The sequence below is a fragment of the Apus apus genome, chromosome 17, assembly GCF_020740795.1.
Source record: "Apus apus isolate bApuApu2 chromosome 17, bApuApu2.pri.cur, whole genome shotgun sequence".
Classification (NCBI taxonomy): domain Eukaryota; kingdom Metazoa; phylum Chordata; class Aves; order Apodiformes; family Apodidae; genus Apus; species Apus apus.
In genome coordinates, this window is record NC_067298.1 from 10236673 (window position 1) to 10262586 (window position 25914).

A 25914-nucleotide genomic window follows, 5' to 3' on the forward strand; every position below is an offset into this window, starting at 1 on the left:
GTAGGGATGGAGGCAGGGAGGGATGGAGGCAGGCAGGGATGGAGGCAGGGATGCAGGCAGGCAGGGAGGCAGGCAGGGATGGAGGCAGGGATGCAGGCGGGGATGCAGGCGGGGATGGAGGCAGGGATGGAGGCAGGGATGGAAGCAGGGATGGAAACAGGGATGGAAACAGGGATGCAGGCAGGGATGTAGGCGGGGACCTGCCCCACCTTAGCCACAGCAGTTCAAGGCACGCACCGACCCGGCGAGCCAACGCGCCCGCGGGTGCGCAGCCCCCCCGCGTCACTCCGCAGCCGCGCACGGCCGGGAGGGACCCGCACCGGCCGCGCTCTCGCCTCTCGGCGCGCGCTCCTTTGCGCGCACCCCCGCCCCGCGCAGCCTCCTCCCCGCTCCCTCCCCGCCGCCCCGCGCAGGCTCCGCGGGCGCGCAGCCCCGCGCCGCCCCCTGCAGGAAGCGGCGGGACTACAGCTCCCAGGGCGCTGCGCGGCGGGCGGCGGCAGCGCGGCTGCGCATTGCGCCCCCAGCTCCAAGTTTGGAGCTTTGAGCTGCCAGCCCTGGCCCATCATGTAGGTGCAGCGAGAGCCTTCCCCAGCACTGCGAGCAGGGGGGGAGGGAACCCCCCGCTCTGCAGGCTGCCCTGCACAGACGTGCAATTGCACGGCCTCCCCCCCGCTGCAAGGAGAGCTGCTGCAGCCAGTCGGGAAAACTCCCGTTGCACGAAGATTTTGAGCGCTTTGCAGTTTGCATCTTTGTTGCAAAACTAGCTCCAGAAGAGAGAGGCAAGGCAAAGTCTTTTGTGCTCCCCTCCCCCACCAAAGCAAAGGGGAAAATGTCTCAGTCGAGAGGTAAGGCTCCTACTTCTGTTCGTGGCAAATATGCAAAAAGTCGTGCATGCATTTTGAAGTGCATGCATGCATTTTTCGGGATGCAATTGCATTTTGAAGTTTGAGGCTTTCCACGGCTCTCAGTTGCATTTCCTGTTTAGTATGTGCCTTTTTGCAGACACACACACACTCACACACACAGTTCCTGTAAGGCAGGGCTTGCAGTTCAGCTGTGCATTGACGTTATTTGAATTCTTCTGCGGGGATTACTGAGCCCTTTTTGCCTTTTGCACAGTCAGGACAGATAAAGGGTGTTGGAGAGCAGATGCATTCGCTTCTGTATCTATTGCATGCAAAATGGGCACGATGCATGCGAATTGCTGCTAATTCCAAGTGCAGAATTAAATGAAACTTTTAAAGAAGTCCGTGGAGGAGATGAAAGGTGAAACTTGAGTGGAGTTACCAGGAATTAAATATATACCTATGTTTCCATGGGAAAGTATTGTTCTTGTGCCAGGACTGAGATCATTTTCCACCGATTTCTTCCCCCTCCCCTTAATATTTGGTAACTTTTGGTCAGAGGCAGCAGGGTGGTTTGGAACACCAGGTCTCTCGGAGCTGCTTTATTTAGCATTTGGGAGCAGGGGCTCGGCACTTGGGATGGAGCGGGAGGGGCCGCTTTGGGTAGGGGACAACAGTGATTTATTATTATTTTCTTTTTCCTTTTTTTTTTTTTTTGTTTTGTTGTTGTTGTTGTTTTTCCTGCCAGCGTGGTGAGGAAGGGTTTGATCTTTGCTTTTTAACTTGATAATTATTCCGGAGTGTCTCTGCCTTGTGTCCTGCAAAGGGGGGGCGGTCGGTGGGGGTGGTGGTGGGGAGGAGGTGGAGAATTTAATATTGCAGAAATGCTGTGGGAACGCAATAGCCCCTGCAAGAGCAGGCTGAGATGGTTAAGGAGGAGTTGCTCTGGCCATTCATTGTGGAAATAGATGCACATATGTCAGCGACTGGCCACACAGATGCGGCTTTTGGAGCTTCTTTTAAATGTTTGGTTTTGATATTGCAGCTGCTTTTCCTTGCACTTTGCAGCCCTCGCACGTACTGGGAAGTGTGTGTGGGGGTGAGACACGGTGCATGGCCCAGTGGGAGACCAGTTCCCAAACTGGGACTCGGGCTTTTTGTTGTTGTTTTTTGGTGTGGTGGTGGTGGGTTTTTTTGTTTGTTGTTTTTTGGGGTTTTTTAAACACACATCCGTGAAGTCAGTGGCCTTCCACTAGAAGCCTTGCTGGGAGGACATAGGAAGGAGGTGCTTTCACAGCTCTTGCCACACAGTTTTCCTTTGTAAGAAAAACGTAAAGTTGTTGTATAATTTATTCCTAATTTGGGTTTGCTGCAGTCATCTTTTCCAGCCAAGCAGGGAATTGTAAAAGTTTCCAATAGAAAGAGCCAACGAAGTTTGATAATGCAAAATTGAACCAAATGATACCCAGAGCAACACTGCTGCTGGCAGGAGTGTCCCTGTGAGACCCATGCAGGGGCAGGGGCTGGGCAGGGGGTCCCCAGACAGCCTCGGGGTGGGACAGCCTGGTGACAGGCAGGGACCTGTGCTGGTGGCCCTGCCACCCACCCTCCAGGATGCAGCTGAGCTCCCACCCTCGCCAGCACTGGCCTTGTCTGTCCTTCTCAGTACCAGGAAAACGGGAAAATACAAGTAGCCAACCCACAAAACATGATCTCAATGAATGGCATGATTCTTGACTGTTTTCTGTCCATCTCGTGCTCTGCAATACGGGTCTAAGTTGGAATTCCTTACACAGATAACTTTTCCAAGTTCAGCTGTTCAGGCAGAGGTTTTCCCCGGGAAGGGGTTTCAGCTCCGGGGTTTGCACCAGAGGTATCGTTCTTCAGAAGGCTGAATTCAGGGAGGCATAATCTGCATTTCAGGATCAGCTTTCATGTGTTGCACAGGAGGTTCCTCGTCAGCTTTCTAAAATACTGCACAGAGCTTCAGCCAGCTGCTGAGCTCTGGAGCCTGCTCCCTACTTTGAATCGTTTCCAAAGTTGTTCTGAGAATTTGCCAGAGATTATTATTTTTTTTTTTTTAATGCTGCTTGTCAAGGCGACAGCAATCGGGAGGGTTATTTGCTGATAAGACTTATTCCCTGCAAGTAATCTCACCGAGTTAGGAGGGCAGATCTGCTCCTTGGGCCCTACCTGGGCCACGGGAAGAAGCAGAGGTGATCTGCTCCCTGCACAGCCACAGCAGGGGCTGGAGAAGATAAAACTCTCCCTGGAGTTTGGAAGCAAAAGTTTCGTTCTGGCCCTTTCCACAGCAGAAACCAGCAGATGCCTGCAGCATCTCACTTGAGTGCTCAGACACCTTACTCTGGTCCTGATGGACTCCTGAAGACTTTCTGGTCAAGTCAGAAAGATGCAACCAGGTGCAAACTCCTGCATTTCACCCCATGCTCATTTCTACCTTCATTCTCTCTTTTAAGTTACAAAATGGTATTTTTAGTTGGATGGAGCAATCCATAGAAAATAAGATTTCCCCAAGCCCTGTGGATTCCTGCGTTGCATTTCTTACCTTCAGAGAAGGGTCTGCTCTGGACCAGTGGACTTGATGTTGGTGGCAGCTCAGAAGTTGAATCGATGCCCAAATGTGGCACATTTGGCTGTCAGGACTAATAGGATATTATTCTGGAAGAGAAAAAAATATGTGGAAGTCCATATTAATTACAAGCTAAACACAGTTTGAAGCCATAAATCTGAACTCTTGTGACAGCAGAGACATTCAAGAGTCTTCCAGATTCCTTGTAATGGGGGAATTATTCACTCATGAAGCCCACATCAGAGAAGCAACCTGCAAATATGCAAATTTCTCCATTGAAACAAGAAAAGAGAAGGGGGAGCAGTTCCCATTAGAGCACTAAGTCATAAACAGAACATTGAAATGAGCATCACTGAACTACTAAATATTGCTGTCCATTGATCTCATTCTTAATTCTCAGTCTTTGTTGTTTCAAATAAATTTATTTTGTTCTCTAGCTGAAAAGGGATACTGAGATTATGAGAACCATGTCCCACGTGATGCTGGCTGAACGTGTACCCTCTGGACTTTGACCAAAGGCCCTGCACCTATTCAAAATACTGCATTTTATCTGAAATGTTCTTCCTTTTTTCTTTTTTTTTTCCCCCCCAGCTAGAAGTCTCAGTGAAATAGATGTAAAGCCTAAGTGGTAGCTTTAAAAAAAAAAAAAAAAAAAATCCTAGGTAGGTGGCAGGTTTTTGCTGGTATAAAATTAACCTGTAAGGAGTGTGAGGCTGCTGGTGGTTGTGCAATGTGCAGTTTGCCTCGTCAGCACCACCTCAGCTCCTCACCATGAACACGCTCCCATGACACAGGCCCTTGGCACCGGCCAGCTCTGCAGGAGCAGGGTGAGCAACCTGCCAGTGAGGTGCAAGCCTAGCAGGGCCTCATCTGGCAGCAAAGACAGCCAAGTTCAGGTCAAGCTGTTCATTTTTATTATTTCTTTTCTTTTTTTTATTTTGGAGACCAGGTTGAGTTACTGTTTCACCTGTTGCAGGTGCTGCCTGCTCTGCTGCACCTCTCTTCTGGTGGAGATGCCTGTGCACTTGCTTTGGGTTAAGAGGGGACAAACGTTTGTAAAGAGGTTTAAGAGTCTCATGCAATGCCTGGCTGGAGAGATTAAGCAGCATGGGAAGAAGGAAAACCAGCTAGGTGGGGTAGAAAGTATTAGGCTAGAAATGATGCCTGACATAAGCCAAATCCCTGCCCTGCACTGCTGGCCAAGAGGGAACCAATGGGGCCCGTCAGGGCTCTCCAGTTGCTGCATTTTGTTTCTGCTCCGTCTGCATTGCCCTGTCCTTCAGTGCTGCTGGGCTGTGCAGGGAAGGAGCTCTTGCCCCCTCTGCCCCCGGCAGCAAAACTGGGAGTGTAAAAACCAGACTGCATTTGTCGGGTGCCCTATCCCCATGTCCTGACATGTCCTGACAGCTGGCAACATGCTGGTCAGGGCAGCAGCTCCCCCGTGTAAGCAGGCTGCTGGCAGGGACAGGAGGATACGAGCATTTAAAAGCTCAAACTAAAGAAGTAATTATAACAATAACAGTGATAAGTTCCAAGGGGAAAGGAGCAAAGATCTGTTTTCTTCTCCCAGCTGAAAAAATGTTTAGGTTTCGCACTGCTACAGTGTTTCTTGTGTGGTACTTTAGTCACCCCAAAAAAACAGAGCTTCCTTTAGGGTGAATTCCCTCCCATGACACATCCACAAGCTGCTAAGGTGAGGCAAATGATACTCAATTAACAGTACAGGTGTAATTTAGAGAGATGAGACACCTTATTCCTCCTAGAGTATTGGCATTAATGGAAGACAATTGCCTTCAAAGTCACAACCCAGATTTGCAAATTCTGTGCACAGTGGCTGCAAACACACAAGATGACAAAAAAGTTGCCTTTTTTGTCCAAACAAACGCGCATTTGATGTCACTTGTCCATTTTCTCTTGCTGAAAAGAGCCATGACAACACCTATAGAAGCCTCTCAGAAAAGGATTTAAAGACAATACCTCTGAAACAAGCTCTGATCCCTCCTTTCAGCTGGAAAAAGAGAAATACCATGGGATCTTTGACAGCACAGGAGTGTGAACACAGTGCCTGTTACTCTGATTGTGGGGATTCCCAGCCCTTCCCCACAGCAGGTCCTGCTGAGGCTGGGCAGGTCACAGCTTCCTGATGGCAGCAAGTGGGATGAGGAATTCTCAGGAAGGGAAAAGGGTAGAAACCAGAGCACTCAGGTATCCTTACTGCTGTCACTTGTGTTTTGGGGAACAATCAGGGCAATGTAGGAGTTGGGCAGTGTGACCACCAGCAGCATCATTATACAAAATGTTGAGTAAGTCTCTGGTGCCTAGAGAAGTTGCAGGACTGATCTTTTAATTTTAGATGTGGCCAGAGCTATAATTAAAAAAAAAGTTTCATTACCTGTAGAGTTACTTAGCTCCCCTTCTCAGGCCTGTTTGGGAATAGTTTAAGAGATTAGCATTATCAGCTCGAGCAACATTAGCAGGAAAGCAGATTTGGGACCCTGGAGCTGTGCCATGTTAGATATTATGCTCTGTGGTGCCAGTGGTGAAGGCCATCCAGTGCAATTTTCATATCTACTCATTGGGCAAGAAGGTTTATTTTATTTTGTCTCCCAATTCCCCAGTATTCTGCATGTTGACAAGTGTGAATGGGAGAGTCTCTTCTGCTCAGCAAAAAGCAATTTGGAGAGGGAAGCCTGAGACTCCGGCTTGTAGGGCTTCCATCTCAAAGCCAAAATTAAAGCTATCCTTCCTAGATATTCCTAGCTACAAATTCCAAACACCCAGGTGATGTTTCAGGGGGTTCATCCCACTATGAAAGTCTCTGGGCTGCTAAAGCACTTCTGAGTCATTTTTACTTTCGAGATGTTGCAAACAGAAGCTGAACATCCTCTATGGAAGTTTCAAGAAGCCACTTGTACATCTTGGTCTGCTGGTGCTGGCAAAGCTTTGGCTGAATGTCACTCTGGATTTGCATCCTATGGTCAAGTAAGGGCCTGAATTTGTGTGAGCATGGTAGGAGCAGCATCCAACTGCATCAGGACAGCAGTAGGAGCTACTCAGGCTACTTTCCCCCTGGAAGTCCCTATAGGAGCAGAGGCAGTGGCTTATTAGGCTGCTGCAAAAAGCTGAGTGCAGTGAAGCCCAAGGAGCATTGTGCAAAGAGCCAGAGGGAGCAGCGTCCACGCAGAGATAGAGTTTCATATTTGTAAGAAAGATTGCAGAGAGAAAGCACTTCCCCCCCACCCCCCATTTAAGCAGGAAAACTTCACTGAGCAGAGCTGTTCCAGGTTCTTGTTGCTGTTTTGTTAGCCTACTTAGCTTGCAGTTTTATAACCGAGGCTGGATTTTCCTAGCCTGCACCCAGGCAGATCAAAAATCATTAAAACTGAAGCCCAAGTAGGATCCACTTTTACTGCACTCAGATGAAGCCAGTGGAAAAAAAACCCAACAGACCAGCAGAAGTTGCAGATGAGATGCCAAAGATAAGGCAGCAATAGAAAGTGAGTACAGGAGTCAACACTTCACTGTGTCTGCAGCAAGAGGCCTTTAATGAAGGCTGAATCAGCACAGACTTGGTAGCTGCTTTTGAAAGAGAATCTTTTTCTAAACAGAAATATGTAATTGCACTCAGCGAAACAATGCTTATCAGTGCCAAATGGCCCCAGAGCATCATCTGGCTGTTCCTCTGTGGAAGTCCCAGGCAACATGCTTTTGTGCTTATTTTCATCCTGCCACAGGGGCTGATCCTGAGGTTCCTCATTCGGCTGTTTTCACCAGGGCTTATTTGACACTCAAGCAACAAGTTGTCTTATAAAAATTACAGCTTCACTCCGTGTTATTGTTCCTCTTAAGAATGTTTATTGCTTTTCCAGTAGTTCAAGGTCAGATATAGAAAATGACTTAAAGTCTTTTGTTGTTCTGACAGCTCTAAAGTAATGGGAAGTCCCCATCTGGCAAAGACAAACCTTCCCAGGATATCAGCATTTAAAATAAAGAGAGAAAAAATTTCAAAGGCAAATCCAGCACTGATCCCTGCATTTCTTTCCCTGGACTTGCTCCTTTGTGTCTGTGCCCATCAGCTCTCTGCATCTCCCATCTCTCATGCAGAGGAGCCCCAGTAAGAGCCCGCTAGACTTGCACACTCTCACAAGTACCTGGATGGAGGAGGTGAAGTGTTCACTTAAAAAGCAGGGCACATGAGATGAGAAGGTCCTTCTGGAGCTGGCTCCACGTAGAGGGTTTGTGCAGCACCCAGCACTGCTCTTGGCACCAGCTCCTTGTTCCTGGGGCACTTCTCCAGTGCTGGCAACTGGCAGCCATTTAGAGGCACACTTTCCAGCTTGGATTTCAACACAGCCCTTTCTTCCTAGGGTGGCTTTCATTGCCTACAATTAGGGTCTCCAGTGCTGCAAAAGTATGAAGAAATAATCCCCAAATTTGGCTTCAAAAGGACTGGAATTGATTTATTCTTTCAAACAACTGATCGTTGAGAAGGAACTGACAGTCTGTGATCGTAGTGCGTCTGTCTGCAACTGCCCAGGGCTTGAAGCACAGATACATGACATTTATTGTAGCTTTCTTCAAGGAGTGAAACACCTGTAGGAGCTGAGAGCAGCTGTCCCACTTCTTCCAGGTAGATGAATCATGAAGGAAAAGACAGGGACTTTACATGCTATCATCAAAATGCCAAAACCCCTTTGGGCAAAGCTACTTCTTAAGCAGATTTGTTTAAACACTGAACTTCAGGATTTAGCAAAAATGCTTAAGCAGAAGCACAAGCCACAGCCCAGGGCTTTTGGCAGCCTCAGTGGGTCCCTGGAGGTGCAATGGGTCACCTCAGCCCCTGCAAAAGATGACCAGGATCTGGCCAGCTAGGACTCTGCTGCTAAAGATTTGCAGACAGAGATCTGAACTTCATATCCAAACCCAACATGATTTTGGAGCTAGCAACAGGACAGAGAAGTTGTGACAGCTTTCATTCTAAGCTGGAACACCACTGAAGTTTTGGACATGGAGATACAGCCTTAACCTGCAGTCCCCACTTGCAGGTTTGCATCTCCAAATTGAAAGATGCTGATGGTTAAAGCAGAAGCTCACTCCCAGGCAGACCTCAGTACTTAGCCATACTAATTAAATGTTTTCAAAACCCACAAGATTGACCTTCACTGCATGCCCACAGATTTTTCTCTCATTTAACAAGCACAGGGTTGACAGAGTAGCCTATTAAAGGAGAAGAAAGGCAATGCTCTAGATACTGTTGTTTTTCAACTTGTTACAAAGTATTTTCTGCTTTTTAACTGTAAGAGATGGAAATCATAATGCCCTAATAAGCTACCAGGAGGAACCAGGCTGGAGACAAGGAGTGCTGGGCTCAAATAAAGCACAAAGTCTGATAAAATAGTAAACATACTTAAAACTTAAGTTTATGCAGCTACCTATGCAGTAAGCCATGACAACCATTGTAAATACTGGTACTTATGTAAGCAGACAGCCAGTGTATGTGGCAGAGAGCTGTCCTGTGGGAGATACCCTCTAGAAAAAAAAATAAGGCAATTAAGCTAGACTCTGACTTCCTTACCTTTTCCAAGGACACCAGCAATTTGCTCATTGCTAATAAAACTTGGAACATCTCTACGAAGGACTTGAATTCCTGCCAAGGAATCAGTTTTACAAATTAACTAAAAGACCAGATTGGTGTGGAGCATTGCATGAAAGGACACGGCAAAGCAGCCCCCAACAGAGCCACATGGGAACTGGAGGGGGAGCCCAAAATAGTCCCTGGCAGCTGGGGAGGGTGACACAGACACTGCCTTCAAAGATGATTAGTAGTAAGTTGATTTCGGGAGACCAAAAAGAAACAGGGACCTTTTTGGCAGAGAGAAGGACCTCTGGGCTTGCACCTCTCCAGGTCTTTGCAGGGTGACAGCAGGGGAACGTGCCCTTGCTTGTAGCCACCTGGGCTCCACACTTCCTCATAGCATTCAGTTTCATTCATGTCATTAGGCAGCTTCCTTTATAGCTAAGCATGCTATTTTTTTTTTCTTTCCTTTTTTTCTTCCCCTCAGAAACATTTGGTACTTCCCTCACATGAAATGAGAAGCTTTATGTCTGATAAGAGGCTGGAACAGCTTCCTGCAATAGGAGAGCATTCCTCCTCTGGCTCTTCCTGCCCTGACCTCAGAACAATGCCAGCACTTCCAGCATCAGCAAGCATATACTTTACCTTGTAGCACATTCATTTAGGGCCCATCCCGTGCAAGCATCTCCCCAGCCAGCACCTCCTGCAAAGGAGGAATCTCTACCCAGGGGCTTGCTTTAAAAAGGCATCACAGCTGCTGAAACGCAGGGAGCAATCTGGGAGCTTCAATCTGAGCTGATTCAGAGCAGCTGCAGCCAAGCAGGGCCCTCATTTGGACAAGTGGGGTCTGAAGGATTTTTTTCTTTCCCCCTAAAAGAGAAGCCAAATAGGATTTTATTTTTTTCATTCTCTGATCTTGAAATGACTTGTGGACGTGCTAAACTTGGAGCATATGAGTCCTTTTGCAGGAGTCAGTGGGACTGAATGTGCTTGGAGTTGAGCACACACATAAGAATTTACAAGGCTGGGGATGTATTTTGCCCTGGTTGCTAAGTAGGATGGACATCATGGATCTGTGTGGATGAATTATACTGCTTTGCTTTCTCTTCTTTATCTGTTCTTGCAACTTAGAAAGCAGTGTTGTGTTTGACAGCATGTATGCATGGAACTGAAAATACAGTCTGGAACCTTGCACAAGGAGCTCTACAGAGGCTTTGATGGAAAGGCTCATCCAGGGAGTTTTGTATTTACAGCTCCTGATTTAGCAGACTGAATGGAGAGATGTAACCTGACAGGGTTTGATCCATGTGGGCATATGTGGATAGGAAAAAATCTGCCCGGTTGTGTCAGGGACAGTTTATTGGGGGAAAAAAAAACACCCCACAACAGAACTTGCTGTCTTCTGCCAGGGTACTGTGCATAAGGCATTTCTTCAGCATGGTTTCAAAATGGAAATAAAATTCCAGGATAAAAACTGGGGAAAGCCTTTTGTTCTTTACATACTGCTTGCTTGACTTCATTATGTGACACGTGAAGAAGTGTATGCTCTTAGCAGGTGCCTGGAAGGAGAGCTAGAAGTTCATGCTCTCTAACCTCTGGGTAAAATGTGTTTGAACTTGAAAGAAGTTCCCTGGGAGCCCCAAGAGCTGCACTGCATCCTGCAGACCTTCCTGTGCATGGCTTTGAGCATCTGAGACTTCTGGCATGTGCTGAAGTGGTTGCAGGACCAAGACTGGTGGTCAGACTTGCTGCTGCCTTGGTGGTGGTGGAGCAGCTCTGGTTCTTGTCCATCTCTGCTGCCTGTGGTTTCCTGGAGCAGCTGCGGTTACTGCTGACAGTGCAAACTGGGTGCAGTTACTCTCCTGGAGCCTCCTGTCCTGCTCGGAGTTGGGGTAGAGCCCAAAGCTGCAGTGCTGGAGACCTGGGTGGGTGCCGGGGCTCAGACGAGACGTGGGTTTGGCTTTCCTGTGGTTGCCTTTGGCTTCTTGCTGCGAATAGGGTTCCTGTATGTTTTTAAAGTAGGACCCACATGTTTGCTGGGAGGCATTGCCAGCAGAGGGAGCATGAGTTAGTTCCTCCCATTTGTGTTGTCCAGACCTGTCAAATAGCATCTTTATTAATGCTGGTATAAAAAACCCAAAAACCCATATAAGCATATAAACTCTTAAGGGGAAAAGACAGTAGCACAAGAGAACTGTCAGAGGGGGTAGCACAAAGGCAGGCTGGTCAAAGTCTTGACTGTGTTGAAAACTTAATCCCAATATTTGGCTGAGCCTTTACAGAAATTCTCTGTGACAAAATGTTAAGTGAGGAAGCAGATCCTCTCCTTCCATGCCAGTGCTGCAGGTGCTGCAGCATTGTGCTAAGGCAGGAAAACTGCCACCAGATTTCTACTCACCTTCTCTGTTTGGCCTGAGCTGCAAGTGTAGGATGGAGCGTGAGCAGCATTATCACTGGGAAGAAAATCAGGTGCTGATTTGAGATTCTTCCGAGTGTTATTTGCACCACAGAAGAGGAAAGTGGTCCTAAAATTATCTTCAATTCAACACTTTTCGTTGAAACAAACACACACCAGCTGCCAAACAGAACAGCACAACTTGGGAACTGAAGAGAAGTAATTCAGTCTGGAGGTGTCTTATTCGAGTTTGGCAGGGTTGAAACGTTTTGAACCCAGAGGTGCTATTTTCCCCTGAGGAGCACAGTGGGTGATAGACCACGTGGATTAACCGTGCCAAGGATACTTGCTAAAGAAATGGCTGGTGACACATTCCTCTATTTGCATTTGATTTTAAAAGTTATTGATACTCTATAACTCACAGAATTACCAAATTGATAAGCGTTTTGCTCATTTTGCAAAATTGCCCATTTTGTCCTAATGTGGCTTTACTCATGAGCAGAAAATGACAAACCCAATTTTATATGCAGCACATTAGCACTAGAAGATGGCTGGTAGCAGTGTAGTTTAAATGTCCAACATTTACATTATGCTCAACAAATTAAATCTGTGCTTGGTAAAATGAGACTTCTGTGGCTGGCTGGAGCACCCGGGAACAGACATAAAACCAGAGCTCAGATTGCCCTGTGTCATTGATTAGATTTTTTTCTGTCTTGTCCTGCTGCATGGGTGATGACACCAAGGCTGGTATCCCACAGACAAGGTGCAATCTTGCTCAGGGAGCAAAGGAATCTGCAGAGAAATGGAGCTGCAATAATCCATGGGGAGCAGTTGTTCAGAGCTGAAGGACAAATAGCTGTGTGTGCTTTCCTGGGGACAGTGACACCTGCAAGAGCCAGTTTGCTGAGCTCCCCTTGGAGCGTGGGGGTCCTTCCTTGCCCATCACACCCTCTGGATTCAGCAAATTCCTGCTTTTCCTGTGTGTAAGCCTCTCCTGACTGATTTCTGGCTGAACAGCACTTGCCTACATAGCTTTGCCAGTGGATGCTATGGAGCAGCATCATGGGGAAGCAGTGAGGAGGAACCTGCAATCTGGCTGGCACCACGGCTTGCAGAGGGACTTGTGCCAATGCTTATCTGTGGGTTGTCCCTTTTGGTGGCTATGGCTGAGAAATGGGCTGAAGCCTGCAGCCAGGTATCCAGGGGACAGACATTTGCTGCAGCTATTTGGAGAGGCTCAGACAACAGTCTAGCACAGCCTTTTTGTACCTGTTCCTGCTCAGCCTGGCACTTAATGGAGCCTTAATAGGAACATGTGCTCCTGGTAAGCATGTGCATAAGTGTAGGCACCATCAAGACACAAAAGCCTTCCTAGCTGGAGCTGCAGGCTTGAATTGGGCTTTTGAGTCTGCAGCACAGCAGAAATCAGCAAGCGGGTGGAAATGTCACCTTCGTTTTCCAAAGCAATTTGCATTTCCCCATGCTGGCAGCACACCTGACAGCTCCAGGAGGCCCTGGCTGGCAAGCACGGTGCCCCTCCCCACCCTGCTGGGTGCCCATGGGCTCGTTACCCCTCGGTGGCCAGGCCAGATGCAGAACCTGATCTGTTTTTCCTGGGAAATGAAGCTCTGCTCCAGAGCCCTCACTCTGCTAGCGATGCTTCTTTGAAAACACCTTGCAGGACCCCCTGGGAGGAAATCCCAGCTGCACTAAACACATTTTAAAGACCTGAAAACTAAAATTGAAACATGAGGGAGACCTCAAGCAAAAAGTCTGTCTGATGGGCAGGGAATACTTATTGCCTCCCTGCAGCCAGGCCTGAGAAAGTTGGTGTTTGAGGCTCTACAGAGCAATGGAGAAAGGAGGTGGGTGCTCCTTTACTGTGTTGAGTTTTCCAGGGAGCAGCCGAGAAGTGTAGAAGTGGTTGTAAGTGGGCTGGAGCTGGTGGATTTAAAGCAAATCCTGCTCCCACCATAGCTGAGGCTGACAGGGCACCTGCTTTTATGCTGAATATAGGACACTTGCTGCTGCCTCCTAGATGTGTGGGAAATTGTTTAGAGCCCCATAGATGCATTTGATCGTTCCCTGTAGTGTTTTGAGGTGGAATCTCAGTGGATAAAGAGAAGTGGAAAAAGCAACCAGAGCAGTAGGAGTGATGCTGAGCTGGCAGCATCCCTGCTCATGCATTGGCTGTGGGAGCTTCAGCCCCTCATCCATGGGGCTGCCTCTCCTGTGAGCATCAACCGGCACGGCAGAGCCTGCCTGTCCCTTGGGAGGCATCTTGGGGTGCTGCCCCCGTGCTGAGGAGCAAAGCCCACCTCACCCTCCATGCCAGGGGCAGAGGTATCTGTCCTTCTGCCCGTGTGTCCCCCCATGCTGGGGCAGCAGCCCAGCGCCTCCAGCGCCGCCGGCAGGTGCTCTTTGGCAAGGAGAAAACAGAACTGAAGGTAGGGACAATGAAAGCAGCCGCGTCCTCCAAATCCTCCTGCACAAAAGCCCTTTTGTTTCCCGGGTGAATTCCAAGAGCTTTTCTCCAGTTTTGATTCCAGCAAACTCCCACTGCAAGCAGACAGCCGAGGGTTTGAAAACAAAGCAGCAACTAAACCAAAAGTGCCTCATAAAAAATATCCCCACGAGGGCTGGAGGCTCTTGACAAACAGCTTCCCCAGCCTGCAGTTCCTGTGGATTTCCTAATTTGAGATAAGGACCAAATAAAGTGGGCTCTGGGATGGGGAGGCAGCGAAACCAGCGGACCTTGGCAGAGGGAAAATACAGGCTTGATTGATGTTGTGCTGGAGGGAGTGAGTACCCCTGCTGCTCACCTCCCCGCAGCTCCACTGCTGGGATTTCTCACAGCAACAGGGGCAAGAGGAGAGACCGTAAGGCTCTTGATGGCCTCAGTTGCTCCATGGGATCTCCACCACCATCATGTCTTTCCCAGATGGGAGGATGCAGCTGCCCAAATGTGCAGGAGCCCGGTGAGGGATATGACCTGCTCCAGTAACCACGGAGAGCAGAAAACAAAGTCCTTTCTGGCATCACTTGAACCCCAAGAAGTTTTTCCTGAGCTGTTAGCTGCCTTTGGCTATTGCAGCCTCACTTTGGGCAGCCACGGGGGATTTGCAGGATTTGAGGACATCTGAGATGGTGTGATGGGAGGAGACAAGTGGAAGTGGTTTTTCTCTGTGTGTTATGAGGGAGGAAGGCTTGGACACACCCATGAAATTAACTTGATGGCTGGAAAAATAGTTAGGCAAAGCAAGGTGAGAAGAAGGAAGAGCCTTTGGTCCCTACAGGACTGTTGGAGATGGGATGTGTGTAGGCAAACAGTCCAATTTTGCATTTTGTGTTTTTATACATGGCTCCACAACCACCTCTGAAGGATCCAGCATGTCTGGAGCCTCAATGCACAGTCCTAGCCTTGAAGTGAGCAGGTGTCTTCTTGCAGATAAAGGGTGTCACAGATGTCTCACAAGCCTGGAAGGGATTGGTGCTGCTATCCCATCCTTAGCTGGAACCATCTCTGTGTTTTCAGGCTAATAGTCTCCAAAATGGTGTTGGGTGTTGATGTCCCACAAAACCTGCTGGAAGGTTGCTTCAGCTCCCAGACCTCCCTGAAAGCTCCTAGAGCTGCAAGGGGGTTTAGTTTTGTTTGGAGAGGCATTATGGGAGGGTACAGAATTGCCCCAAAATTGGATCAGCTCCATGTCCCCTTCTGAGAGTTGCAGCAAATGTGTGCAGTGCATGTCTTAGCACAGGATCTAATGTCTTATCTCTATCAAAGTGGGTCTTCCGCTTCACACTCTTTGAAAATTTAGAGATGCACTCTTATCAGAGTGACAAACAGACTCTCATAATCAAAATGTGCAGATAGATAAGAAGAAATTGCAAACCTCTGGTTTCTATATTGACATGAATAAACCCAGCAGCCTGCAGGCCTTTTGCAGGACTTGTTAAGAGGAAAATGGGCAGAGTAAGAGAGATTAGCCCAAATCAGGAAATTACATTCAAAATTGAATTACTGAAATACAAAGCTTATTGAAAGGCAGGCAAATAGGTTCTGGTATTTGCACAGTTTGGTGACATTTCTGTATGTTTCTGCACTGCGGGATCCAGAGATTAGTCTGCTGGAGCCCTCATTGCAAGGCTTTCTGCTTCACCTTCTTCCAGCGTTTTGTGCCTGTGCTGTTCCAAGCTTTGCCTCCCAACCATCTCCTGCTGGAGGCCAATCTCGAGGCAGGCATGAAGGACTGACCTTGTGGTTTTACCTTGCAGTAAAGCTGGAGATCTTTGTCTCCCCTGTGTTTGTGCCTCAGCAGAGCTGACCTGCGTCAGCCGCAGCGGCTTGACAGCGCAGCTTGCTCCTGCAGGGAGACAGGCCCTGAGACACAAATAACCCTGGCGTGATCCAAGCAGACATTGCACAACCTCTGCCACACAGTTCACTGGGTGCACCTCCATCGCTCCTTGTGGAAGCCTTGCTATTTTGGTTTGGGGCCTCTCCTGCCCTGGGTTTATTACAAGTTGCAGGATTGAGTCAGAGGAGCAAGTTAAGTTCTGTGACAGAGAAAGCCTGGGGCAGCCACTGGCATGGCTGGGTGTTGGGGCACAGCTGGGTGTTGGGGCACAGCTGGGTGTTGGGGCAAGACAGCAAATTACGATCCCAGCATTGTAATGTGGGTGCTTATGGGGTCAGCAAATACTTTGGGATTGGCTGGTACATGATCACTGGGGGAGCTGTGCCCAGGCTGTGGCATGCCATGCTCTTCTTATCTTCAGAAATCTTGGGAATTAATGTGGAAGATGAATGAAGAATGATCTACTCATGTGTTGTGCCAATGTTCCAGGGCTTCCTCCTGCCCAGGCTTCCAGATATTGGTTTTCCACATAGAGATGCAGGGTTTTATGGTCTCCATGATTTCATTGCTCAGACTGACTTTGAGAAAAAAAAGCATCCACCTCTGGGCTGTGGCTCTGAGGTGCTCTCCTCTTTGCCAAAGCATATTTGGTTGCATTTGGGTTGATGTGTTGGCTGGGTAAGTCTCTGGAAGGTCTTTAGGAGCAGATTGCCCCCGATCAGTGCAATGTGTCTCAGCCATCAGCCAGAGCCAGAAGGGAGAAGGAGAGAGAAGGAGCAGGGAGAAGTGACTCAGGCACTCCATTTAGCCTGCTGGCATTTCCACCTTTGGTGAGAAATGAGATTTATTTCTTTGTTTTTGGAGAAAAGCACCAAGAGAAGTGGAGGACTAGGACTTCAGAAGAAGATAGGGCTGTCCCGTGGTATTTCTGTGCCTGGCACAGTGATCCAGGCATATCCTGATTCCAGTATGTGTTGGCAAAATCCATCCAGTCATAAAGGTGCTCTTGCCTTTCCTGCTTCCTATCCCAAAATGTGGTTCTTGGGGGGGAAAAAGAAACAAAACAAAAGCTTCAATTCTTGAGACATAAAGGTGTGAGTTGCAGTGTGGGCACAGGGCACAATGGTGGGGCTGGCAGCAGGGCTCAGACATGCCAACAGCCACCAAATGAGCTGGCAGCTCCATGGCACCAAAACAAGAGGAAGAAAGCCTGAAGCTGGGAGATGTTTCAGCCCCACAACCATGGCAGGCTCAGCTGCCTTCTCCTGAGCAGCTCTGAAAGGAGTTGTTAAGGAAACAGATTTCAAGTTTGCCATTTCCAAGGAGTTATTGCAAACAGCCACAATGGAAGAGACAGATAAAGGATGTGCAGGAAATGTCCCTGTCCTGTGCAGAGGACACACCATGTTCCTGACTGGAACATCTCCAAATGACCCAGTTGCTCATGGCAGTGATGGAGGAGCAGGCATTGTCACTTGGCCAGTCTTATTTATCAACAGGGCTAAGCAGAGAGAAGCTGAATTCTATTTTGAGGAGGCAAATAAAGGACAATATCCACTTCATCTCTCCACTTGGCCTTTAGTTGAAACTTCAACAGTTTTTAAGAATCTCTTGCACATTGAATTCTTTTTCTGTGGCTTTATGAGGGGTTGGAAAATGGATTTTCAGGCCCACTTCCACATAATTGGTGCTTACAGGAACATCTGGCTTTTGATTTTCTCCAGAAACTAGGACTTGGATAAAGCTCTGCATTTACAAACTGGTGGTGGGCACAGATCAGGAGCTCCTCTGCCCTGTCCCTGGCACCCAGCAGCATTGCACAGTGTGGCTGTATGCAGCTTTACCAAAGGGTTACCACGATATGCAACCCAACCATGAAGGCAGAAGTGGGGAAAGAACTTCCTTCGTGCCTCCCTACCCCAGACCCTACTGTCACCCAGACCAGCCTCCCTATCACTTGCAGATCCACCCCAAAGAGTTTGAAAGAAAAAAGACATGGCCTGATCCTGTACTTTGACTGCCTGTGTGAAAAAATTCAAAGGCTTTCAGGCAGCCAAAGCCCTTGGGGAAAGGCAGTGATGATGCAGGAGGCACTGTGCTCATGGCAGTGGAGATACCACAACAACCCATGGGAAGGCAAGTAGGGCTGCCTTTGGGAAGTGGCTGCCCAGGAAGATACATTTTTACTACAAAATCCACCAGAAGTGGCTAGTTAATGAATTTACACCCATTTGTGTTTGTTCTTTTTGACTGGCGACTTGATTTCCTTGTCAGCTGGAGTGGAGCCAGGTCATAAAAATGAGTCCAGGTACAGCCCTGGCAGCATGGCTTCTCCTTCACACCCACTCATTTAAAATATCCTTTGTTATCTACGTGTATTTTAATTTTGAAGCATGAGGATTTGGCAGGGAATCTCAGGAATCTCTTTGCTCAGTGTCTGTTGTTTAGTCTGGAGGTGGTGAGTGTTTGACTGTGGGGCCGCCAGGAATGCACCCAGCCTTCCTGCTCCTCTTATGCTTGGCTGGGGTGTCCCCACTTGTGGGATTCCTTGGTGGAGAGACATTGGCAGAATTAAAGGCTTTTCACCTTGAGAACTGATGAGCTGTGACGAGTTATTGCTGGGGTAGATAACTGAGGACCAAAGGAGATGAGCAAGTCCATCAACAGCCCTTGAGCTCTCATGTGTGCCAAACAGGTTTGTATCCCCTCTAACCATTGCATGTGCCTTAATCTTTAATAATTTGCCAATAAAAATAATAAATCTGTGAGAAGATACTTGGTACTTGTTAAAAAGAACATTTCTCCCCCTCTTTGGTCATCCGTTGTGAACGTGATGTTAACCATGAGGTTGCTACATCATCTACAGCACAAGTTGCTCCAGGGGACCCTGCTCTGCCTTGGGTGCCATGAGCAGCTTTCAGATACTTCAGTGTTTATGTGCCTGGGTCCAGGCATGTTAATGAGTGAAGTTCTCAGAGGTTTGAGTATTTCCACCTGGCTTGCAAGGCTTGAACTTCACTTTGAGAGCATCAAATCTACCACTGCTTCCTGAAATGCAGGCTGGAGCTGGGCTATGGGTAAAAGATGCCCTTTGCAGTTGAAGACCAAGGCTTTGCATGAAGAGTTTTGTCCTGCTGGGAATTTCCAGGGCATCTGGGACCAAAAAAAGTTAATCTTAATTCCTTCATTTTGGTGGTACAGGGCTCAGTCTGGCAGAGCCCACAAGGTGTCAGTTCACCCTTGTTCCATGGAATCACACCCAGCATCTCCATTTTGGCCTCATTTTAGAGACAGGGGTTCTGCTTACACAGTTGAGTACAGCCTACAGGAAAAGCAGATCATTTGGCTTTCAAAAGCTTTCAAGAAATCAGACAAAAAAAAAAATAATCCATAGGAAAGACAGGAATAGTAAATGAACCACTTTTATCTTTTTTAAAAGTGGGAGAAAGAGGCTTTTCCAGCCTGTGAAATTTTACCAGCAAATTAGATGCTAAAGAGTGTTATTTGAAAGAAAATACTTGCTACATAGCTATTGAACACAGCATTAATAATAAATTGTGGTGAAGACAGAACTGCTTAATATCCTTTGAAGGAAACAGGAGCTCTTTGTGTGGCAAGGAACCATTTACTTTGGATTATATCGTAAAAAACATTTTTGACTACAATGAAAAATCTGGAGACGGGGAATGGGATTTTCCTTCAGAAGTAACAGTTTATTTTCTCTTACAATGTATGTGGGTAGTGAATTCCTCTGTCTTCCCTTTTGTTGTTATTCTCTATTATGCCTCCTGCCCTTTTGCTGTGAAAGTTTGAAGTTTCCTTTTTCAATATTGATACTTAATGCTGCCCTAATTGAAAGGAGCTAGCAACATTAATCTCTTGTCGGTGCTGGTGGGAAGAGGTTAACAGGCCCATTGGAAGCTGTATTTTTCTCCCCTCCCTCAGGAGTTGGCTTTAAGACCTTCACAGGGAAGTATTTAATGTGTTTTCATTAAGTCAGGTTTTCTTTTTCCTATTACAGTTTTGTTTTCAGACCTCACTTTGTTCTCAGCATTGACTTTCTTGGGCTGGTGGAGTCGGTGCCTGTGCAGAAGACAGGCAGGGTGGGGAGCTGGGTGCAGGAGCTTGCAGTGATGTTTTCATTGCTGGTTTCCTGATCAGTGCACTTAGCGAGAAAACACTGAGGTTTCTTAAAAGTGGCAACTTCTCCAGCACTGGTCAGTTCAGTATTTACTGTGGATAATTGTTTCAGAATAAGAAAGTAGATTAAAGCTTGTGCTTAATGTTACAGATGACCTGGATGTTTTGCTGAATCACAACTCAGCTCTGGAGACGTCTCCCAGCATTGTATCAAACCAGTCTGTTATTTTCTCCTCAGTTATTCTTAAAACTTGGCTTTTGAGTCAAGTGCTGGTGGAAGTCTCCGTGTGGAGGATTGCAGGGAGAGCTCTCAAATGAGCTTTAGCTTGAAGGCTTAGAGACCAGGAAGACAGGTGATTGTTTACACAGAAAACTCATGACTTTTTGGATGCTGGGGAGGAGGTGCATGATCCCATCTGTTGATCAATCAGGACTGGAAACCTTTTGCAGAAGGAGCCACATTTACACTTCATGCTTTGTATGGTGGTTCATTGGGGCTTTCCTTTTTGCAAATCTCAGGGAGTTGCAGTGAACCCACTGCACTGATGCTCAGGCCCCAACTGATTTGTGCCTTGGGATTGAGCCTCGTGCTGTCATTTTGGTGTCTGAGACACCTGGAGCTTCTGCACAGCTTGAATGTGGATGCCTGGTGTCTGCCATGGGTTGCTGTTGTGTTTCAGCCTGCCTCTGTGTTGGGGACTTTGCTGAGTCACCTGTTTTTTATCAGATTTACAATCTCCAAAAGCTCAATTTCTCTGTCAGATAGGGCTGAAATCAGCCCATAGAGACACAGACTGTCAAATACACCCATGTGGTGATTTTCTTCAGGAAACAAAGCTAAAAATAACAATGATTCATACAAACACTGGAAAATACTGGTTTTCTGGTGGATGGAACAGGTAACATCCAATTTTGCTTGTTATTAAGCTGCCTCCACATTTTGAGCTCTGGTATGGATGACTTTCTCTGCAAACTGCAATTTAATACTGCAGCATCTATGAAAGCCCCTGTCTGCTATGGTAAACTGGGGGACTTTATTTTGACAGCAAGATACTTGCTTGGCAGCTGTTATTCAACAGGACTGATTCTGGGACATAATTGTTTTGGGTTTTTTTTCTTAAAAAAAACCCCACAGCCCTCTAAGTGTCAGTGTTTGTCTTTGGGGAGAAACTCCTTCAAGCATGTGTGACCTGGATTCACCCTGCAGAGTGGTGCTGACCACTGCTCCGTGCTTCTGATTGCAATGTTCAGGATTGCTAATGCTTCCTGCAGGCACTGGCCCCAGAAGGCTCGGACAGACAAGCATTTTGCATGTTGTAACAAATGGAGCTCAGAAACCTGGCCTGATCCAGTTGAGAGGCATGAAATTGCCTGATCACAGCCTGAAACTTTGATGAAACAACCACAGGGTGAGCCACTGTGCGCAGGGAACTGCTTTCCCCCTCCGCTCATCCTGCAGGAGCTCCTGGTGCTGCAGGTACAAGTCCCACCCATGGCAATTCCCATTTGCAATCCCTTCTCCTGGTGCCATCCGTGTTTTATTCCTGCTCCTGTTGTTGCTGTCTTCTTTCTTGAAAAGAAAACCCCAAAGAATGTTAAACTGTGTCTGTGTCTTGGCAGCTCCGATACGTGAACAGATTGTGCTTCAAAAAAATGGCAAAGTTTCAAAATATTGTATTCTGTGAAGAAGAGACAAGGAAAATAAACTCCCCAAAGTGCAGATTTTATTTCACCAGAAGGCGGAAGGCTTTTAGTATTTATTTGGGTTTGGCATTTTGCTACCAAGTTCTTCTGCTGACACCACTTGTGAACCATGGTAAGATTAAATGCTGCACAACCTGTTCTGGTTCACACTCAAATTAGGTTAATTTCCAGGAGGTTTGTTTTCACCCTCCCAGAGCTGCCTGGGAGCAAGTTCCTGAGGTTCAGGTACAGCACACGGGATTGTGCAAGAAATCCACAAAAGAAAAAAAAATAAAAAAGGAAAGAACCGAGCAAATTTGTGCTTGTTTCTCTTTAGGTTTTGGTTGGGTGAATGTGATAGCAGCAGTGGGGATGGATGGTCCATGTGTAGAAGTATGCCAGGAGGCAGCTGGTGAGTGTTAACAGGAAGAATTCAGCTCTGGAGCCAAAGAGGCAGTTCCTGCCTCCATGGGCAAATCAGTGAATTTCTTTCTTGATTCTCTCGTGCAAAACTAAGGATGAAGATCCTGCTTTTCTTGTGCCTGTGGTTGTTGTGTTTGCTTGAACTGTGAGAGGATGCAGGCGGGTTTCTGGAGGCGGAGAAGTCACTGGATGGCAGACTTAGAAGCTGCCAGAGAAGCAGAGTTTTTGTTTGCCTGCACTGCAAGACCTGTATTTTTGAGATTCCTTTTTTAGCTAAAACATGACAACATCAACACCACGGTTACCCATTTAGCATCCTGTTGGATGCAATGAGCACTTGGCACAGCCTGGGCAAGAAATGGTATCTAGAGCTTCTCACACAGCAGGGCGTGCTTCTCAGTTGTGCCTTCTAGAGAACTTTGTAGTACAACCAAGAAAACTAGAAGGAAAAGGGTCAAAGAACAGCTCTGCTAACTGTAGGAATTCCTCCATGTTTTTTTACAATTTTTTTTACTTTCTAATGGACGAGCTTTTACCTCTTGGGAAAACTGAGAGCTATTCTTCATGCTTCTGAGTGACCTTTCTTCTTCTATTTTGCCTTTTCTGTGCTAGACTGGAAGCTCCTTGGAGCAGAGAATTGGCTGCTTTATGTTTGTTTTTTTTTTCTTCCCTTTTGTAAATTTGCAGCTCTGTAGATTTCTAATAACAGTAGCAAGTGTTCACAGTGGTTTGCAAGAAATGGTGTCAGCTGGGTTGTCATTGCCCATCCTGGAATGACTCTTTGCCAAAAGGAGTAAGGATGATCTTATCTTTTGGAGCAGACAAGGGGGAAAAATAAAATAAAAGATTGTTAATCTGAATTGACTAATTGCTTCTAAAAGATAATTTTCAGTTCTGGGTGCCTGCACTTTGATCTAGCACTCCTCAAGCACTGGGATGCACAAACATTTATTGACATGAGTTTGCATCAAGAGGAGAAACAAACTCAAACATGTAGAGAAGTTTGATCTGAGAGTGTTGGGAAGGACAGTAATTGATATCAATTCCTAGGTTAAAAATGGTTAACACCTAAATTAGATGCTTGTGCTGTTTTTGGGGACCAGGGATTTTATTACACAGCTAAACAGCCAGATGTTTACCTTGGGGTTTTGGTGACATGACTTATGTTTTCAGGTTATTTTATCCATGAATTCAAAGTCCTGTGCTGAAATGTGGCTGTATATGTTTAGTCATAAAAAGGTTCTTGTATTTCTCTAGTCTGGCTGGCTCTTGTGTCTGCTGGCTTGGACCTCCTTTACAGGAGAGCCTGCATTTGAACTACTTCAGAGCTTGAGCTTCATCCAGCTCAGAAAAGCTTGGCTGGTCAGTGTGAACAGAAACAAATGGCTTTGAAGCCTGCAAACTGAATTCTGCTTTATTTTTGCTGGGTTTGCACAACTTTAATGACCGAGAGGTGAAACAGCCACTTAAATAGGATCAGAATCTGGTTCTGGACTTTCAGATTCAAATTTTAAAAGTTTTTTAACCCCGCCAGGGTTTGCAGTTGTGTATCTGAAGTGGTTTAAAATCTAAGAAACACAGGGTTTCTACATGGGTAGGGCTGACAAAGGAGAATACCTTTCATTTTGCATTTTCACATGGCCTGCCTTTGCCAGAGCTCCTGCCTGTTTTCTGTACCAAGTTGGCAGCCAAACTTTGCAGGTCTAAATGAAGCGTTACTGAACAAAGGCACTTTATGTTTTGAACTCTGTGCCCTGAGTCTACACCACCAGCCTGGCTGGGCATTTATGTTAAATAAGGTCAACAAATATAGACAAGCTGTGTTTTGCAAATTAAAACAAAATAACAACAACAAAAAGCCTTGCTTTCATTCTGCCTCTTGCTTGTTTCACAGGCAAGAAGCGAAACCCTGGGCTGAAAATTCCTAAAGAAGCATTTGAGCAACCACAGACAAGCTCCACGTAAGTCTGCAAACACTAAGGCAGAATAAAAGAAAACCACGAGCCCCAGCTGCCTTCCAGCCTTGCTTGGTGCCTGCACTGGCACAGCCAGGGGCTGGGCAGCACCCGGGGCTCGTGCTTGCAGGTCTGGGATAAGGGGGACCCTTCACCAGAAACAGGGGCAAAATTCCTAGGTTAATTCTGGCACCATTAGGGAGGATAATAATTTAACAGCCCTTCTGTTTCTCTTGTAGCTCCAGGTACAGTCAGGGGGTCTCAGCCCATCACCCATCACTGCCCATGGTACATGTCTTGTGCTGCTTAATGATGTGCCCAGCAAAAGGGAAACACCAGCACAGGCACCCATTGTTAACCAATGTGACACTTCTGCCACCCAGTTTGAGTAACATGGATTTGGTCAAGGCATAAAAGTGCATCCCCTTCCCTACATACACAGCCTTGCAAAAGAACAGGCTGCGTTTTAAGGCAATTTGTGCAATTCCAGCCTGCTTGTTTTTCTTTGCCTCCTTGAGGGTTGACTTTTATGAGCCTGTTAACCCATGCTGTGTGACTTGGGTAATCATTTACAGTGGGTTTAGGCCTTTTTGCCTGTCTTATCCATCTTTCACACAGGCTGGCAGAGGTTTGGTGCTTGCCACCTAGTTTGCCTTTCACAGTGGATCTCTCTGGTTTCCTGCATGGGAAAGTTGGATGTGAGAAATGCCAACTCCAGCAGCTTCCTTCCTGACCCCTTTTTTGGGGTGACTTTGTGGATCTTGGCTGTATCTGTTGATCCTGCAAAGCTAGGAGGCTGGTGAGGCTGCTCAGGGCTGTGGGGGCTGCTGGCCTGAGGGTGTGAGGGGATGGGCTGGAGGACACTGGGGAATGTATTGACTCATTGAGGCAGAATTGAACTTTGTAAGGCATATTTCAAAAGTTTTTCCTTTCCTTTCCTACAGGCCACCCAGAGATCTAGATTCCAAAGCATGTATCTCTATTGGTGAGGAGGTAAGACTAGGAGTTATGGTGACAAGAAGACCTCTGGGGACAGGTGACCATCCTGGGCTGGCTGCTTATGGTCCTGGCTGCTCATCCAGGCAGGCTGCTCATGAGATTGCTTAAATTCAGCCCCTCAAAAAAAGGCGATCCTAACTATTCCCCTTTGCTAATACTGAAGGCCATCTCATCGGGAGTCTAACTCAGGGTAGATTTTCCTGTCCTGGAAGCAAATCCTTCTGACAGCATGGAACCCAGCCCAGCTGATGCAAAAAAAAAAAAGCAGGGAAAAAACCAAACCAAAACCAAGGACAGCTATTTTGATATGAGAAAATGGCACAGCAGCATTCATAAAAGCACTTTAAAGTTCGGCAATAAATTTATGAGGTGCAAAAGATAGGCCTCAAGTGTCAGCAAATTAATTTATGAAGTGAAAGGCTATTCCAGTAGTGTTTTATAATGTCTGTCTTTGGATGCTTCTCTTTGATTTTGCATTTTCTATTTTCCCTGGCATGCAGCAGGCACTGGAAGGTGGAGATGCCTCTGGAGCAAAATGGTGCAGCACGGAGGCAGAGAAAATGTCTGTTGGTAGAGCATGTGCCTCCTCCAAAAAAACAATTTCTCCCCTGCATTCCCAGAGATGAGGAAAAGCTCAAGTGCTCCAAAAAAGGCTCCATGCAGGGAGGGAGACTGACCATGTTGGACGGTGCAATGAGAAATGCACTTGTAAAACCCAGAGCTCAGTCTTTCTTACAGATACGTGGCTATCTTGGAGGGACTGACATGCCGGGGCTTGCTTTTCCCATAAAACTGCTGCCTGTTTGTCCAGCCAAGTTCTTACAGGATGTCCTCTGTCTTCCACCAGCCTTTCTACATTCACCCTGATCTCTAGGGAAAGCCACTGTCATAGAATTATAAAGTGGTTTGGGTTGGAAGGGACCTTAAAGATCATCTAGATCCAACCCCCCT

General features: G+C 47.0%; 1 protein-coding gene across 1 annotated transcript in view; it reads left to right on the forward strand.

The window, feature by feature from the left end:
• Nucleotides 1-559: 559 nt before the first annotated feature.
• Nucleotides 560-25914, forward strand: part of MAP2K6 (mitogen-activated protein kinase kinase 6) — a 50748-nt gene continuing 25393 nt past the window's right edge. The window contains exons 1-3 of the mRNA XM_051634857.1: nt 560-845; nt 23904-23970; nt 24909-24957. Coding sequence (XP_051490817.1) covers nt 830-845; nt 23904-23970; nt 24909-24957 — 132 coding nt within the window. The 5' untranslated portion in view covers nt 560-829. The remainder of the gene's footprint in view (nt 846-23903; nt 23971-24908; nt 24958-25914) is intronic.